The 19,545-nt window shown below is 46.3% G+C and overlaps 1 protein-coding gene across 1 annotated transcript in view; it reads right to left on the bottom strand.

Moving 5' to 3' along the window:
* The window catches only part of MSN (moesin), a 67,788-nt gene extending 62,258 nt beyond the window's left edge, over positions 1-5,530 (bottom strand). Inside the window, exon 1 of the mRNA XM_019948987.3 lies at positions 5,335-5,530. Coding sequence (XP_019804546.1) covers positions 5,335-5,346 — 12 coding nt within the window. The 5' untranslated portion in view covers positions 5,347-5,530. The remainder of the gene's footprint in view (positions 1-5,334) is intronic.
* Positions 5,531-19,545: the final 14,015 nt, after the last annotated feature.

Below are 19,545 nucleotides of genomic sequence, written 5' to 3'. Positions count from 1 at the left end.
TACCATCAAGGCTTTCAAGAACATCAGTACTGGAAGGGTCCCTAGAATGTATCTATTACTAGTACAGTTCTCTCATGACAAGCTGGAGAGACTGAGGGCCTGAAGAAAGACCTTGCCTAAAGGCCCACTTCATTTAGATCACTTTACTGAGGACAGGGAAGATGTTCTTCTTACATGGAAAGAGAAGAAGAAAAATTATCAGGTCAGTGTTACCTGCCGTTTCCCAACACCCACCTACCAAATCAATGGAGTCCTGAGCTAACCCTCCAAGTGACTGCTCCTGCACCACAAATCAGAACCTGGAACTGAAAAGTTTTTCAGCTCTATCAAGCATTAAATAGGAGGAGGGGGGCTTCCCTGGTGGCGCTGTGGTTGGGAGTCTGCCTGCCGATGCGGGGGACAAGGGTTCGTGCCCTGGTCCGGGAGGGTCCCACATGCCGCGGAGCGGCTGAGCCTGTGCGTCCAGAGCCTGTGTTCCGCAGCGGGAGAGGCCGCAGCAGTGAGAGGCCCGCGTACAGCAAAAAAAAATAGTCTTCCTTTAAAAAAAAAAAAAAAGGAGGAGGAATGAACAGCAAAACCTGTCAGTCACGACAAGACGACCTCCTTCACTTGACCAACAGACTTCCCCAAAAGGTATCACCTTTGTACTGTTTTCTTCGGGGGAAGAAGAGTAGAATGAGGTAGCAGGGAGAAAATATCATGAGTTAGGAAAGATATACATGATAAACTCAGTTCTATCTTTGAAAGATCAGAAACAGACTGTTCCCAACCTGTAATGATGCCAATTTTCAGCAACTCTAGCCGCTAAAGACCCAATCCTAGTAGTGTTGGTAGACAGATATTCTCCCTTCTGGGGACCTTGAGTTTTGAAATTCCAGTGACGGGGATTCCCAGGAAACTACAAAGGGACCTAGATATCCTGTTGCCAAGTAACACTTAGAAAAGATTTCAGAATAAATGTAGCTGTCAACTCATCTCATCCCTCTAGACAGAATTGGAATTGGAGTCAGAGAAATAGACCAGATGACCTCTGAATGTCCCTTCCAGCTCCACCATTCAGTAAAGCAATCTCCTGAGAGAAGGAAGAAAGAGAAAAGTAAGAAGAACACCCTCAAGGGCTTCCCTGGTGGCACAGTGGTTGGTAGTCTGCCTGCCAATGCAGGGGACACGGCTTCCATCCCTGGTCCGGGAAGATCCCACATGCCGCGGAGCAACTAAGCCCATGGGCCACAACTACTGAGCCTGCACTCTAGAGCCCGTGAGCCACAACTACTGGGCCCACGCACCACAACTACTAAAGCCCATGAGCCTAGAGCCTGTGCTCTGCAACAAGAGAAGACCCCACAATGAGAAGCCTGCACACGGCAACGAAGAATAGCCCCCGCTCGCCATAACTAGAGAAAGCCTGCATGCAGCAACGAAGACCCAACGCAGCCAAAACTAAATAAATTTTTTTTTAAAGTTTAAAAAAAAGAACACCCTTAAAACAAGCTATTGTTACAGGCAGCTAGATAATAATGAAGAGTTAGCAGACTTGTGATCAATACCATCTCTGTCACCCACTCATAGAGCAACCTTCCCTTCTCCAAGCCTTACATAGAGTATAGATTAGTTGGTACCTTCGAGGGTCCCACAAAGGCTCTCTTGCCACACTAGCCCCTCTTCCCAGAGAGCTATTCAAGGAGAAGCCTAAAGGAAATCCCCAAGATGGTTCCTGCTCTATCATCTAAACTTCACAGAGGGCCAAGTGAACTGGAGAACCGAAGAAGTGGACAAATGCAGGATCCAAAGAGTAGTCTCTCTCACATAACCTCCATTCCTGATCCTTTGTCCACCCCTGAAGTCTACAGACAGGGAAGGGTTAAGAGACTGATATTCTGCCTCCTATTCAGCAAGTACCACTTTAGTGCCACTCGAGTGGCTCAAGTAATGCTAGGAATGGCAGGAGAATAAACAGTCCACACAGCCCCTGTTAAAGTTTAGCTGAATGCAGACCCAGAAGCCTTCAGATACTTCAAGGAGCTGGACTCCTTACATCTGCTCACATGGATGGTCCCATCAATGACCATTTGATCACCTTTCCCCTGACCTGACGAGCTAGAGCTAAAAACTCAGCAAACTGAAGAGGTTTTACGAAGACTGATCCTCTAACTAAGTCCCAGATTCAAATCCTAGCTTCACTACTGACTTGCTGCATCATTCTAGGTCAGTCCCTCCTATCTGTGGGTCTCAGTTTCGCCATCTATACAATGAGAACAATTGGACTTGACAATTGTGAAGAGCCTTTTCGACTCTAGTAAACCAAAAACTCAAGAACATCTTGAAAATTCAAAACAGTCACTTTTTAGGGAATCCAAGAGTCCCAAAGACTTTGTGATCTAAAAAAGTTAAAGAGGGTAGGGAGGGGAAAAAACTTTTTTTTTTTTGTTTTACAACTGTCTTATCATCATCACAAAGTATAGACAGTAGTTAATAAACTTCTTCATTCTGGCTACTAAAGCAGACTCAGGAAACTGGCAAGTAGAAGCACAGAATCCAAGAACTGGTTGGGGGGACGGGCGTGTAGAGGGGCATGTTTTAACAGATTTAAAGGTAGCTGGGTGACTAAGGGAGAAAATTGGCTGTAAAAGTGAAACTAACCCTAGACAGACTGTAGACATCGTTCATATGAATGAATGGATTTGATTTTTCCACTACCTTCCCTATCTGTCATACTCCAGAAATAGCCTAAAGCACACTAGTAAAGAAGGAATAGAGAATAAGGAATTTTTTCTCTTCATTAAAGTTACTAGCTGGTATGCAGTGAACTAGAGTGTGCCCCTGGATGCCTCAGCATTGGGATAAGGAATGAGAAAAGTAACATGAGGCACTTTGTGACACCTCAAACTCTCACCAGGAGACCACACAAATGCCAACCTTGGTTACTTTGCCCAAATCATCTACTTCCTTTTATCTGAGGACCAGAAGTCCTGAGAATAGGGGCCAATTTGCTTTGAGCAAGAGAAGGGGCTCAACTTCAAAAATCCTTCACTGAGTGAGAATAGAGGGTCAATGGAATGAGCATCAAAAAGCACAGACCCCGATCTTGGTTCTGTCACCATGTGCCCTTAGGTGGTAAGTCCTTTCCTGTTAGGCCTAAATATCCTCATTAGTTGAGAGAGAGAGAGATACTAGATAGTGTCTGAGATCTCTTTCAGGTTAAGATTCTATGGTCTTAACAGGCATGATATAGTTGTTTCTCCTAAAAGTTGACCATTCCTTACTTGGGACAGGTCCCATTGCCCAGGTGGGCGTCACCCAGGTGGGCTCAGGAATTTCGTAACCATCGCAACATGGTGGGGAGGGAGATTAAGAGTCAGGTAGGGGGTGTAACGCTGAAACTTTTTCAGGCAGGGTCGTCCTTTGTCCTTGAAGCACCATTGTCCTTGGAGTACCACAATTCCTTGAGCCAAACAGCATAGGAAATTCTCCAAATCTGCCAGTCTATCAAAATTCAGCCCTCTCCTTCCAACATGATTCAAGTTCCAGTCAATCTGTATAAAACTACTTTCAGTATTCAGGTACTTTCAGTACCCTAGGCCTGACCTCAAACAGCTCATACTCCAATCTCTCCACAGCAGGAAAAAGATCACCATGCTGTCGTCTTTGCCACTTTTGACTGAGACAGGATGGTTTAGATAACTTTGAGATAATTTCCAGGCCCATTAAGTTGCACATAAATGAGAGATATCTCAGGATTGAACAGGAGACATGTCACTAAAGAAAAGCGGTTGTGGGGCACAGTCTATTCCCAGAGATCCACCCACCTATTTAGGCAAAGCCACATCTGAAAAGGAGTCAAAGAGTCAACCACAGAGAGATAAAGCCAAAGAGAGGCTCCTGGAAGGATTTTTATAATCCCCTGTGATAGCAGAGACTGCCCTCCCCCCTTTTCAAAACCATTCTGTCTCACTTTGTGTGTATGTGGGGCGGTAGAAGGGGGTGTGTGGAAAAGCCCCATGTCATAAAACCATTAGCAACTGAAAAGAGAGAGAAGGTAGAAGTACACACTTGTTGAAAACTTGGTGTTTTTGAAGGACAGGTTCTGGAAAGGCAACAATGACTTTGCAGTAAGGCTGGAACACAGCAATGTGGCAACTAAAGCTCAGCACACACCAAAAGAACTGGGCCCCCCACTCCTCTCTTTCAGGGACCCTCAGTCCTTCTCAAGGCCACTAGTCACTATCTCAGCTCTACAAGGCTCAGACAGTCCTAGGGAGAGGGGTCTGGGATAACTGCAGAGCCTAAGCCAGTGCAACAAGTTGCCTGGCCTAAGGGACTCAAGCTAGGGTGGTCACCCAGCTTTCCTGAGCAAGGGAAGAGCCTCAGCAGCCATTTGGCATGACTTGCACAAAAGCAAGCAGGGCTCATTATTCAGGCACACCCCTCCCCCCTCCCTCCTGGGCATCCGGCCCCCCCTAGGCCCCACTCCCAGGAGGCTTCTTCTCTTCTCAAAACAGCCAGTAGGGTGGAGACCAGATCCTTAGAAGCTACCACCACCCTAGAAAGGTGTGGCCCCACTGGAGAGTCCACACCTCACAGAATAGTACGGAGTGAATAGGAGGAAATAGAGAGCCAGTAAGTAATGGGAAAGGCAGGGATTTGGCGAGTGGAGAAGAGGAAGAAACCAGTCTTCTTCTCCCCACCGCGCGCGTCCAGCCCGCCCCGCCTGCAAAGTCTTCTTGCCTCCCTTCAGACTGGTGCCTAGTGAAGTGTTAGCGCTCCCGGTTAAGAGCAAGCGGCCTCGATGAGTCCACAACTCTCTCCTCCCCTCCTAGTGGGAAACAGCTGAAGCCGCCTGGGGAGGCTGTGGGAAAGGTGAGTGGGGTTACGGGATCCGCCCTGAGCAGCTCCCACCCTCCTCCTTGCTTCTCGGTTCCCATGGCCCCTCCTGGTCAGTGGCAGCCTCGCCCCATAAAAGCGCCAATTCCTGGACTGGGGTAAGTGTCCTCTTCCGAACCAGAGTCCTCTCCCCTGCGCCCAGGGCCCGTCAGGGGTAAAAGGAGACCTTGGGCCCCCAAGGAAGCCTTCCCTACTGTGGCAATCCAAACACAAGGAACTAGAATCTTTGAAAGAAACCGGCCCGCCCGGCCCACACTTCTATCCCTGGACCCCTTTACCCGCGAGGGCGCGCCAGACCCGGACTCCACTGCCGCCCCTCCCCACGCCTGGCCTCGGCGGAAGGCGCGGCATCGCGAGCGGACGCGCGGCTGCCCAAGTCCCCGGCCATCGGCGAGGGGCTATGAGGGTCCGCAAGAGCCCCCGGGGTCGGAAGCGCCCATCCCCGGCACTCACCGTCTTGGGCATGGTGGCGGAAAAGGCGGCGGAGTTGGTGAAGTTTGGCTGGGAGCTGTCGGACGGCGCTGAGAACGCAGTACACAGGGCTCGGACTCCGGGGACTGGGGGTTCGGACTGGGTCTCTCGCCAGCGTCGGGGCGACTGCTCCGCTTCCTGCTAACGGGCCACGACTTCACAAACCCCACCCAGGAAAGAGCCGCCCCCGTCGCACCGCCCGCTCCTTTATGTGGCCCGGCTTCCGCACCGCTCCCCGCCCTCGCGCCCGCCTTCTAGCCGGCCGCGGGCCTCGCCCCGCCCAGCCCAGCCCTGCCCTGCCCTGCCTGGCCACACCAGCTACTTGGGGGCCAGGCTGGGCCTGGGCGCCCCGGTGGGGGCTCTCACCCCTCACCTGGGCCTCCCTGCCCCTCTCCCACCCCCTTCACGGCCCCTGGCCCTCAGCATCCGGGCCATTCGGCCCCACCCCCAAGTAGGGCTGGGCCCTAGGCCGCACCCTGGAAAGAGGCTTACAGCTCTGACTGCAACTTTCCACTAATGGGGAGCTCACTACCTGTCAAAACTCTCCGTTCCTACTCAAGACGGCTCTGACTCTCAGAAAGTTCTTCCCGTGTGTATTTGAACTCCTCTGTGGCTCCGCCTATGGATCTCAGCTCTGCTCCCTGAGACAACACAAATCCCCTGCTGTCCCTAACTCCTCAGAAGTCTGAAGATCCCATATCCCCCTGAAACTTCTTTTCTCTTGGCTAAACTGCCTCAGCTTCTCCAACACTTCATCAATTCTCTTCTGTAGGATTCTATATCGCTTTTCCCATCATATTTCAACCCCATCCTTGCTCAATCCTCATTTTTATCAGAATTGGGCTCCTTTTTCCCATATCTGTCTCTATTCACTTTCCTTCCTACAAATCCCAGTCTCCACTTTCTTCAAATCCTGATCCTATAGCCCCCACAACACATTCACTGATACCTGATTCACTGTCTGATAATTCCCCCAGGTTAGATGCACCCCCAGTCCACTCCTTTGAGATATGTCTGCCAGCACCCTTTCTGCTTCTTGTCAAGGTCACAGAATCCCAGGATAGAGGTGTTCTAGACTGTAACAGTCATCTAGTTAAGTCTGAGCTTTAGTTTGAAAGTGACGGGCCATAGTTCTTTTTTCTACTATCCACTGGTAATTGTGCGGAGGCACGGTCTGAGTATTCTTTGTGAGGTAGGGTAACACATACCTCAGGGATGATGAGCCAGCTTGGGGCAGTGAAAAGGATATTTGAGAGGGATGGTCGGGACACCTGGATTTTAGTCATAACTTTGCCATTAACTCACTCTCTGATCACTGTGTAGCCTTGGGTAAGTCCCTTCCCCTCTCTGGACTTGAGTTTCCCCTTCTGTAACAAGAAAGGGCTGAACTCCTGGGCTTCCAAGGTCCTTTCCCACTCTGACATTATAAAAGGATAACAAAGGAAGTAGACTTCCTAGGACAATAGATGAGTCTAGCAGGGTTGCATAAAGACTGGCCTTGCATTTGCTCTCAGGAATCAGCAGTCCTATTCACTATGCTTTCCCAGCTCAACAGGGTCCATGCATCAATGTACCTCAGCTTCTCTCAGTGCTGTCAAAATCCATTGATATGTGCTAGGGAAAACAGAGTTCCCTGCCCAGACCATTTTCTGGAGCTGAGCAGTTGACCCAAGGAAGAGCAGCACTCCCCAGAAAGCCTCAGCAGCATGGGTAGCAATGGCATCAATCACATTCCTTGACATTGTCATGGCCTTTTTCTCCCAGGAGTTCAAGGAACTCACTGATTCCCTCATTCATATTCTAGAGCTCACAGGGGCCTGGAACTAGGCTAAGTGCCTAAAGCGGGAGGAGAAATTGATTGGAAACTCCAACTTTCATTGTCCATCCTGGAAAGTGGAAACCCCCTGTGTGTCATTCCCCACATCCCATGCCAACACACCCCCTGCTCCAAACACAGGCACATAAGAGACCTGATTAGGGAGTGTCAAGCATCTGAACACAGTATTAAAAGGGAAAAGAGACACAGGAGTTCAAGTGAGGGAAGGGAAGTCAAAAGGTAGGGAAGCAAGGAGGTTGATGGAAAGAGGGGCTGAGAGAGGAGGTGGTTAGCCCCCTGGGGAGAAGGGTGGGGAAATGGGAGGAGACTGTTTAGTCTAGCCCCCATTCAGGTCAAGGGAACTGAGGATCCAAAAGAGGAAAGAACTTACTCAAGATCAGGCAACTAGTGTGGAGAATGGATTCAGGGGTAATAAAGAAGACAAAGGGCTCAGTTAAGCTGTTTCTGTAATACAAGCAAGAATTTTTGAAGGCTAGAATCAGAGGAGTAGTGCTGCCGCCACTTCACCAGACAGAAGTTTGTTATGGTGATTATAGTCAAGCAGCTGGACATTGCTTGAAGGTTAGACTTGAAACCTCCTGGCTAGGAGGGACCCATATTTGATATTTCCATGTCTCCAAAGCAGAGCAGAGGCAGCTGAGGTGCCCTCTTGTTCTTCAAGATGGCCAGGGAAACACACCTTTGTTTTTACCTCTTTGTAAAATACTTCATGCCTATATGGCCAGAACTAATCTCCCTCACCCACCCCACACCCTACCATGATCCCATGTGAATTGAGTTAGCTCAATCTTCTTGGGGCCAGAGTAATCCCAATACTTAGCTTTAGACATGATGAGGTTTATGCCAGTGTTTGTAGAGAGAAGACATGGGAGTAAGGGCTAAACATCCCCACATATGTTGGCTGGGTGAGGGAAGTAAGAGGTATGAAGATACTTGGGGTTTTTTTGTTTGTTTGTTTTTTGTTTTTAATAGTGTGCTCGGGGCACACTATCACCTATTCTGCCTTTTATTAATTTTATTTATTTATTTTTGCTGTGTTGGGTCTTTGTTTCTGTGCGAGGGCTTTCTCTAGTTGTGGCAAGCGGGGGCCACTCTTGATCGCGGTGCGCGGGCCCCTCACTATCACGGCCTCTCTTGTTGTGGAGCACAGGCTCCAGACGCGCAGGCTCAGTAGTTGTGGCTCACGGGCCTAGTTGCTCCGCAGCACATGGGATCCTCCCAGACCAGGGCTCGAACCCGTGTCCCCTGCATTAGCAGGCAGATTCTCAACCACTGCATCACCAGTGAAGCCCAGACACTTGGGTTTTTAGAAGAGCTGAATTCAAAGTTCAAGGAGGAACAGGCAACTATTTTTCAAGCAGTAAAGCTAGGTGAGGGGCAGTGCAAGGACATTCTGAAGCTGGAGTCCAAAGAAGCGGGGGTGGAGGGGGGGATCTGAATCAGGGGGTAGGAGATACAAAAGGAGAAATCTGACCTGTGCTTTAGGGCCATACATGGGTTCAAGTGGAAAGGCTCAGGATTCCTCGGAGGCTGGGACTGTTCCAGAGCTGCCCCACATCTGGATGTCAGAGTCAAGGAAATGGCAAGCAGGAACTGAGTAAGGCTGATTTATGTGAAAGCCTATGCCAAGCTCAAGAGAGAAATGAGATTGGACTTGTAATCACTTCCCACTCAAGATATAAGCTCACTGCAGTAAAGAAGCTTCTGCATTCTAAATGGTATTCCTCTTTCAGAGGACACAATAGTGCAGGAGAGGCAATATCAGAGAGGAACTGGGTAGGGTGCAGTCCTGAATCCCAAGAATACTTTGACTAAAGAAGCATTCCTCCCCAATCCATTGGATGGTAACAGTTAAAAGTTCCCCTTCACTCAGAACTTTCTGAGGACTGCTTTTCATTTTCATCATTGTTAGAAAGTCCTTCTTTACATCTAAATTAGATCTCTTCTGCTTCACTCCACACAATTGCTCTTGGCTGATGCTTGGGTAAGGAATTAACTAAGCCTCTAAGTTGCTCTTCTCCTTCATTCATAGAAGAGAAATTTAACAGAGAGGTGAGGACAAACATAAGCTTAAGGCTATGCACTCAGAGTCCTTCTCTCTCTCTCTCTTAATTCCCCTGGATCAGCAGCCCAAGCACTAGGCTAGCTGTGCTCTTTACACAAACAAGAAAATAAGCAGAAGGATATACTCTTGTCTCCCCAAAGGTAAGAGGTCCTCTTGTCATAATATGGCTGAGAGTAAAAACTGCAGCAGTAGAGAAGTCTTGCTTTTAACCATCCTCAATCTTCTACCTACTTCTTGGAAACAAAAGCTAGGGTTTGGTTTAAAGAAGAGAAGATATCATTAATGAGGCACTTATCGTGTGCTGAGCAGGGGGGAGGCCATTTCAATACCTAACAAGAACCTTTAAGGGTAGAAATGAGGAAATTTAGGGTCTAAGGAGTTATCTAAAAGTCACACAATTTGTTGTTGGTGGGACTGGGATTTGGGGCCCGGTCCTGTGAGTCCAAGGTCCACCTTCTTTCCACCAGTCTGACCTGTGACCTTCTCAGTCCCTAGCTGTGACCAGGCAAACCCGAGGAAGGAGATGGATTTTAAGATTCATATCACCCCTGCACCTCAGTGGTCAGACAAGACAGCTTGAGAGAGTGGGTGTGTAATAATAATAAACAGTGGTAATATGGCATCTTGCCAATATAAAGTGCCTGGGAATATTTATTATTAATCCTACAAATGGACCACAGTGAGAGGGAAGAGAGTTTCTCTCTGGCTTTTCCTCTTAGTAGTAAGGCTGGAAGCTTTTTGAGAGCTTCCCCCAGCCAGCCAATATCAAGTCAGTTTGAGCCAGTGCCATCTTGGAATGTGAAATTAGTCCTGCAGAGAGGGTCTCCCAGTGGAATCACTAGCTCCCAGCCCTACCCCCAGCAGCCAGTGACCAGCAACCACACCTGTGTCTGGTCTGCCTATGGGGCCCAGAGAGAAAACAGCCCGCTGAGCACATGGCCCTTCCTTCTGTGAACAACCCACAATTTAAACTCAATACACTTAGAAGGAAACTATCCATCTGTCCATCCTACCATGCCTCCAGCGGTGACCAGGTGCCTGCTGGGTGCCCAGTTCTATGTGAGGCTCTGCAAGGGGTACTCACCCTCTTCCTCCCCAGGAGCTCTCCTTCCCAACCGCTCTGTGTTTGTTGGTGGTTTTGCTGTTAGCGCCGTCCTTTGTATGCACGATGTCGTCATCTTTAACTCCCCTCTGCCTTCCCCTCTACCATCTGATCACCAAGCCCTGCTCTCTGTCTGTCTGTCCTTCATAGCTTCTCTCCCTCCCATCGCTGCTGCCAGTGCCCTAGGTCAGCCCTCACCGACTCTCCCTGGTCTCCCTGACTCCAGGCTGCCCCACCCAGGCCATCCTCCACATGGTCACCATGGTGATCTTCAGAAATGCAGCCTTCACCTGTGCTTGAGCACACGTCAGATGACCCCCTCCACCCAACACACACACACTTAACCTTTGCAGGCTTCTCTTGCTCCCACAGCTGCTCAGCACAGCCCTTCCGCTCGAGCCAGGCTACTCTCACCGCATGCACACAGCCCAGTGTGCTCCCTCTTGTCTCTGCACAAAGCCTTCCCTTGATCTCTCCTGCCCTCCTTGTGCTCTCTGCCTCCCCTCAGCTCCTGTAGTGCCCAGGTCTGCAGTGTTCATCTGGCCTCCCGCCCACATTCTGGTTTGTCTTGTCAGCTGCTGCTTTTTTTTTTCTTTTCCTCCATCCCAGGCTGGGCTGTAGTTGTCCCTCAAAAGGGATCACACTTTGTGTTCCATGCAGAAGGAGCACAGCACACTTCCAGGCATATCTTTAGAGCTCAGGATAGATTGCTCAGCTAAAGAGAGGGATCTACTATTCTCATGTCCAACCCTAGAAGCCTATCAACTGGTATTCTGTGCAGATTCTCTGAAGGCCCAAGTTCCCCCTTACACTGCCTCAAATTCTCCTGTTAGGAGACAAGACCAATGAATAGAGCCTTCTATTCCTATCTCATTACTCCTCCCCCCATTCACAGCTCTATTTGTGGGGGTGGGCTGGGGGTGTGTGTGTGCATGCGCCAGCTCTACTACCAGTCTATCTTAGGGAAACACTCTATTGTTCACAAAGAGGCATCTATAAGGACATTTACTACAATACTATAATAATAAAAGGAAACAACCTAAATGTTCATCACTATGGGACTGACTATATACATGGTATAGCCATACAACAGGATGTTATTCAGCCTTTTAAAAGGATGAACTACTATGAAAAGACTTTTTTAAAAATCTACTCTGAAATCACAGAACAGTATGAATAGTATGATACCATTTATGAATTAAAATATCTATGTTTTTATAAATATGTTTGTAAGTCCCCAGAAAAGGGGAAAGATGCACATGAAATTGATACTAGTTGTTACCTCTGGAACGGGGACTGGGATTTTAGAGGAGAGTAAAGGGAGAATTTTTCCTTCTTAATATATATATTTTTATACTATTTGAGTTTTTCAATGAGCCTGAAAGAAAGAAAGAAAGAAAGAAAAAGAAAGAAAGAAAGAAAGGTGAGTAGGAGGAGGAAGAAGAGAAGGAAGAAAAAAATCTGGGAGGGAATGTGGATAGGTTGGGCAACAGAGTCAGGATCCAAAAAGTTTATGACAAGCCCGAGTGATGGTAAAGCTTAAAAGGATAACAGATGTAAAGGTTGTGCTTGGGTCCAAATAATCACCTTGTGAGGAAAAGATGGGAAAGATGTGACTTAGCAGCAGTATGGCTAAAAAGACCTCTGAGGTTTTACTTGTTAATAAACTACGTGAACGTTAGCAGTGAGCTGTGGCTGCCAGGAGAGTTAATTCAAACTCAGAAGGCTAATTTTTAGGGGGAAGGGGACAGTCCTGCCTTTTGCTTCCCTGGTCTGAGCCCATCTGATGACTGTATCCTTCTGTGCACCCCTCTTTAAGGGAGAGACACACACACTGGGGTATATGTCCATGTGAGCTAGCTGGGGAGAGAGCTGGGCCCAGGACACATGAATAGTTGGAGGATCTGAGGTTGTTTGACCTTGGGAAGATTCAAGGAGATGTTGTCTATGTCTTTGGACTGCTAAATGCCCACCTTAAGAAAGAAGGAACAGACGGGCTCCATATGACCCCAAAGGGCAGAGCTCAGAGAAAGCTATGATGGATGCAAGGAAGAAGGTCCTTATGGTCATATCTGTCTAAAACTGGAAATGGCCACTCAATGAATACTGAAGTCATAATTGGAAGTGTGTGAGCAAAGGTTGGATGACTACACACTGTGGGTGGTTGAAGAGGAGATTGCTATACTTTGAGAGTCTATGAAACCAGCATGTTAAAAGCTTCAAGTAAAAACAGGGCTATTTTCAAATCATTATTTCATTTACTCCTAAGAAAAACTTAGGTAGACTTAGGTAGACAAAGTAGGTATCAATCTTTATTTGACAGATAAGGTAACTGAAATTCAAAAAAGTTAGGGCACTTGGCCATGATCACACTACAAGTAAGGACTTGAAATTAAGCCATTTGACTTTATTATTCATCCATCCATTTTTTAAATTCATTCAGAAAATGAGTGTGTGTGTGTGTGTGTGTGCTTATTATACACAAGGCACTGTACTAAGCCCCAGGGATATAGACATGAAAAGACGGAAGAAATCCCCACTCTCACAGAGCTCATTGCCCGGTGGGAGAGACAGAGAAGAAACATAGAAATAATGTGTTCTTTCCACTACTCCCCACATCCTAAGTGTTGAGGTATAGGGATCAAAGGTTTCATCTCAGCAGGGCCAATTGAAATCATTGGCCCGTCATGGAAAGCTCCTATGCTCTGTAAAAGGAGCCCATAGGTGAGTGGAAAAGGAACAGAAGGAAGGATAACTCGTGGGTTTGAACAGACTCTTCCCCTCATTACTGAGGCCTCCATAAAAGTGCTGCTCAGCACCTTCTGCTGGTGGCTTTGTGCATTTATATATGTATTAAGCCATTTGACGTTATTATTCATCCATCCATTTTATTCATTCAGAAAATGTGAATGCATATTTGTACCATATAGAGATAGGCATATATGCAGCAAGATAGCAGCATGAATTTTTGTATGTGTATGGGAGAGAGAAAGAAAGCACCACATAGAATGCAGCATGAGATAGTATAAAAGAGCACTGAATTTGAAGCCAGAAGACCGGGTTTTATCCTCAGTTTTGCCATTTACTAGTTCGATAAATTTAGGCAAATCAATTGATTAACCCCAAGCCTCAGTTTCCTCATCTGTAAAAATTGAGGTAATAATAATTGATACCTTCCAGGATTGTTGTCAAGAAGATATATAAGGTTGAACATGAGAAGTATTTTGCAAACCATAAGGTACTTGCATGTGGAAAAAGGATGGTCATAGCTGTGTTTATTTGGGGTAGAAATGCATGTTCCAGGGTTTTCCTGGGTCCAGATGTGCCTCTATTTGGTCATATGTGTATTGTCTATATGCTCCCATACTTGTCTATTTATGCATTTGCATGTATGTGTGTGTATTTCCAAGTGAGTGACATGTAGGTTCATCCTCCTGAAATACTTTTTCTTTCCTTAATCCCTAGTCTCAGACCAGAAAACATTCTAACATTCTTTTACCTGAGAAATGTAGGTCTCAAACATCCCTAACTATATTTCAAGAGCTCTTCCCCTTCTTCCCACCGCCCCCCAATGCACTGGGTATGTTCAACCCAGCCATTTGTATACATGCAGATGAGAGCCCATATGTGGATGTTTCTCAATGGGGAAAATGCGGGGCCTTCCCCTGGGTTGGACATGCCTTTCAGAGCCAGACATATCATGTGCTCCTTAACCTCCCCAGTGGCTCTAGATGATGTGCTGCTGGTGGATGTAATGCCTCAGGGGAAAAAGAGGAGCTGTTCCCCACTTCCCCTCACACAAACACCACTCCCCAACCCTTTCAGCCTCCCCTTCTCAAAGGCTTTTGGATTGGGAGCTTGAGAAGTCTGGCTCTACTTTCCTCAGATCAACAAAGCCTCAAATGTACTGCCAGATGTCCCAAGACCTCTGGTCAATTATTCTGAATGTCACAATGTTTGGGAGAAGAGAGAGAGCCCTGTGTTTAACTCATAGAAACACTGAATCTTAGAACTGGCATGGTCCTTCATCACTTCCTAATCCCACCTCTCTCACATCCTTGTGAAAGGATGAAAACAGAAATCAGAATCCTGAAATATCACACCTTTAACGTCATCTAGGGTACATGTCCCCATTTTATATGTGAGCACATAAAGACCAAGAGAAGCAAATGAACTTGCTCAGGGAAAAACTTAGCTCTCCTGAGTCCCAGGCCAGTGTTCTTTCTGCTGGATCTCCGAACTCAAGAGCAATAAGGGTCAAGCAAGTTAGGAGAAAAGAGGAATGGTCCTACAGTCCTGTTGCTTTGGGGATATCTCCTGGAAATAGAAGCTGAGTGGTTCTTGGGGAGGGGAATAAAGGTACAGAAGCATGCTGGTGAGTCTCTCTGCCGAGAACAAACCTGGACAAATTACCTACCATGGCTCAGCGGAGTATCTGACACCCAGGAAAAATGTGGGCTCTCTTGTCTAGCAGTTGATCTGGAAACTGAGTAGGTCTTATTCCTCCTGTGACATGAATTCCAGATCTCCAGCCAAAGCTCCTGACATCAAGGATTGTGGCTTGCATTCTCTCTTCATCTCCCAGAAACGTGCCCAACTCCAGGCCTCCTGATTGATGATGCTTGCCATTGAGATGAGATCATCCTGGCTTCCTGGGCAAAAGCCTCTGTCTGGATCTACCCACTGGCTGGATGTGTCCTTGAGCTGCAAGTACACCAGTCCTTTGGTGCTCCACATTCTGATTGTCCCCATCTTCTAGGGAGTTGAATCAGCACAGTACACTGCAGGGCTCATGGGGTTGCCTGCTGGTCTAGGGGGGCTGCTTCTCATCCTTATGCCTCTGACCTCATAGACTACATGGAGAATGGAGGTGGAGGCAATGAAACCCCTTCACCTTATCACATTTATTTGATTTACTTCTGTGAGGTATTCTGCTCCTACTTGAGCTCTCCCACTCTTTAGGAAAGGCTGGACTTGGGCTACTTCCACTTACCATTCAGTGTCATACTTTTTCAACTTTGGGGTCTTTGCAGATGCCTTTCCTTCTGCCTGATACACTCTTCCTGGAACACTCTTCCTCTAGCTATCTGCATAGCTGGCTCCTTCCTTTCCTTTAGGTCTCAGCTTAAATATAATTCCTTTCTTTGTCCGTCCTTTCTAAAGTAGAATGCCTTCTGTCCCCACCTCCCCCCAAAAAACCCTTTATTCTCAGAGATTTGTTTCCCCAGCACTTACTATAGTTTGCAATAATGTATTTTATCTATGTATTTGCTTATTTAATGTCTACCTCTCTGCAGCAGGCAGAATAACAGAATAATGTCCCCCCCAAAATGTCCACCTCCTAATCACCAGAACCTGTGAATATGTTATATTTTATGACAAAGAGGAATTAAGGTTGCAGATAGAATTAAGGCTGCTAATCAGCTGACATTGAGATGGGGAGATTATCCTGGATTATCCAGGTGAGCCGAATGTCATCACAAGGGTCCTTATAAGTGGAAGAGCAGAAGAGGAAGGCACAAGAAGATGTCAGAGTGATGTGATGAGGATTCAACCTGCCATTGCTGACTTTGAAGATGGAGGAAGGGATCACAAGTCAAGGAATGCAGACAGTCTCAAGAAACTGGAAAAGACAAGAAAACGGATTCTCCTCCAGAGTTTCAGAAAGGAACGTAGCCCTGCTGACCCATTTTAGATTTCTGACCTCCAGACTGTAAGAGAATAAGCTAGTGTTGCTTTAAGTCTTTAAGTTTGTACTAATTTGTTATAGTAGCCATAGAAAACTATTACACTCCCCGTTAGACCATAATTTTGATGAGGGCAGGAACTAGGTTCTGCTTACCATCGTAGCCCCAGCATGCAATATAGTGCCTGGCACAGAGTAGGATCTCAATTAACACTGGTTGGTTTTGATAATGAATGGAGCCTGGGCATGCCTTATGCCCCACAAACCCTCCCTCCATAATGCCCCTCAGTGTGGGGTGGCCTTCTCTTCAAGGGGCTGAGCCCAAGAGAGGCCAGTAACTTCCCAGCCAGTGTTTGGTAGGAGAAAGAAACTAGAAGCCTGGAAACACATCTTTTATTTCTAAGAAAAGGAAGCCTATGAACTCTATATCAACCACCTGTCTATCCACACAGGAATGTACAGATGTTCTTTTTCACACTTTCTTATATACAGATGCTGATTTTCATCCAAGAACCTTTTCTGGAGCTCCTGCTATCTGGCATGTGCAATGTTAACAATGATGCTCATATGTTATTTGTGGATGGTGGTGGTTATAGTCTGTTTTCCCACATGTTAATTTTATTATCTTATTTATTCCTTGTTTTGACAAGGTAGAGATTCCCAGCCCTACTATGAAAAGGCTCAGAGAAGGTATGAGCCCTGCCCAAAACCACACAGCCAGGGTATAAGAGCTGAAACTAGAGTCCAGCTCACCAGACACTAGACCCAGTAATAATTTTACTTTTTTTAACTACTGCCTACCTCCACCATTCCTTTTTACACAATATCCCATATGCTGGACCTACCTTATTTCTTCCCTTAGACTACATCCTGAACATTCCACCATCTCCCTGCTGAAGTGATACACCCTGCCTTTTAGCAAGCACTTTTTCTTCATTTTCCCTCTAGTGAACGAAAACAGTAAGTTGAGTAGAAGGGTCATAGGATTTGGCATCCTGGCCTAGGTGTGAGTGCTCCTTTGGTGACTTATGAACAGTGTGATTTTTGGCACTTTCTCTCTGTCCACAGCCAGGCCCTATACCTTTCATTTCCAGACTCATCTCTCCCTTTAAATGCAGCTGGATTTCTCTATCAGGCTGGTGTCTTCTTTGCCCATGCCCACCCCAACCCCCACTACACACACACACAAGCACACACACACACACACACACACACACACACACACACACACACACAAATGCCCAACAATAAATACAATCTTAATTGAGTGTTTATTATGTATCAGACACCTTGCTAAGTACTAGATATGCATTATTATCTCATTTAATCCTCACAACCACCTCAAATCATTAGTATTATTATCTTTGTGTTATAGATGAGGAAGCTGAAGCTGAGAGAGGTTTAAGTAAGTTGCCCAAGGTCATTGGCATCTGAAGATGAGAGGATATAAGCCCAGATGCTCTGACGCAGGACACACACTTTTAACTACTGCACTCACTTGGTTATTCTATATTCACACACACATACACACCCTGTACATTCACACCTTAGAGACATTCTTCTAGCTACTCCTTCCTCCTGGAAAGTGGGGATGGGGTGGGGGGAGTAATGAAAGTAGTGCATCAGACAGAAGGAACAGGATCTATAAAGTGAAGAAAGCAAGAGAGATCACAGAAATTTAGAAACCTGCAAGCAGATTGATAAGGCTGGAGCACTAGGTCATGTGGCAAAGAGGCTCCACATTACAGATTCCTCTAACTCAACACTTCAAAAAGTCGGATTTCTCTTATCTTCCCTCTCAAACCTGTCCTCCTTCAGAAACCTAAGAGTCATTCTTAACATCTCTTTCTTCTTCACCCCTACCATTTCAGTCCATTGCCAAGTCCTATCAATGGGCCTCATAAATAGCTCTCAAATCTGTCCACTTCTCCCCATCTCTACTGTTACTACCCTGGTCCCAGCTGAGTCAAATGGACAACTGTAGCAGGTTCCTAACTGATCTCTCCACATCCTTTCTGGCTCTTCTCCAATCTATTCTCCACAAAGCAGTCAGAGGAAACTTTTCAATATGCAAATCGGATCCTGTCACTCTCTAGTTTAAAAACCTTCAGTGGCTTCTTCTCTTAGCGCTTATGATGAAGAACAGAATCTTTGTCATGGCCTTTGAAAGCCCTTTATGGTCTGGCTCCTGCCTGCCTCTACAGCCTCTCAACCAACTCTCTCTGTTGCTATTTGCATCCCAGTTACACTGGCGTTCTCTTTCTGTTTCTAAAATGTATCATGCTTCCTCCAATCTATCCCCTACAAAGACCTTTGCATACTATTTGTTCTGCAGGGGGCACATACTTCCCTACACCCACAATTTACCTAGTTAACACCAACCTATTCCTTCTTTTAGACCAAATACCACTTCTTGTGGAACTTTCTAAAACTTAGGCCCCCTGCCATATGTCCTCAGAGAACTAGCCACCCTTCATCCAGAGAACTGACCACAGTTTGTAAGTATACATTCATTTGAGTCTTGAGCTGATTAATGTCTGTCTCCCCAAATAGCCTGTAAGTTCCATGAGGGCAAGAACAGTACATATTTTTGATCACTATTGAATGCCAGTGCCTAGAACAGTATTTAGCACATAGTATAATTGGTACTCAATAAGTACAAATAAATGAAAGGTGGTAAGTTTCCAAAGGGTCTTGCAACTCATGCTAAGGGTCTTTAATGTTATCCTCAGGGCAATGAGGAACTGCTGATGGTTTTAAAGCAGGGGGATGACTTGATCAGGATTTGCTTTTAGAAAGAATAATGTTACAGGCCAGAGGAAGACAGATTGGAGGGGATGAGATAGGGGTGTGAGATATAGAACTCAGTTTGGAAGCCATTGTAATAGTTCAGGTGAAAATAATGAGGATCTGAAATATTTTATCTCCTGTGGGCCAACCATCTGTCAACTCATCCAGTTCTCAATTTGTTCCATAAATGATCTGAGGTAACTCACTACAGAAATGCAATAGCATTATAAAATAAATAAATACAATTTTTAAATCAGTATGACAGACATTAGAATCAGAAGACAAAATTGAGGAACCTTGTTGATGGTGAGAGAGGAGGATAAATTGGTAAGAATAGAGGACAGATATGGAAGCCACTAGGGCTGACACAGTTGAGCTGTGAATTTGGCTCTGAGCATCCTGTACTCCATATGAAAAGGGAGACATGATCAGTCACATAATTTTCTTTGTAGAATGGGAAAAGTCATATTCATTCTTCAGTACTGGGCTAGGATGGTAGTTTTAGGAACAGAGAGAAGAGGATACATTACAGAGAAATTAAAGAGGTAGAATTACTAGGACTCAGTGATTAGAAGATCTAGAAGAGGACCAATTTGTGGGGCAAGAAGATGAAGTTTTTGGACACGGTGAGTTTGAGGTATCCATGAACCATCAAGTGGAGAGGCCCAGGAGGAAGCTGAGCAGTCTTATCTCAACGTTTCCTCCCGCATTCC

Source organism: Tursiops truncatus, chromosome X (genome assembly GCF_011762595.2).
Source record: "Tursiops truncatus isolate mTurTru1 chromosome X, mTurTru1.mat.Y, whole genome shotgun sequence".
NCBI lineage: Eukaryota > Metazoa > Chordata > Mammalia > Artiodactyla > Delphinidae > Tursiops > Tursiops truncatus.
The sequence above is the reverse complement of the archived record's forward strand: the minus strand, read 5'-3'. Positions and strand labels throughout refer to the sequence as shown.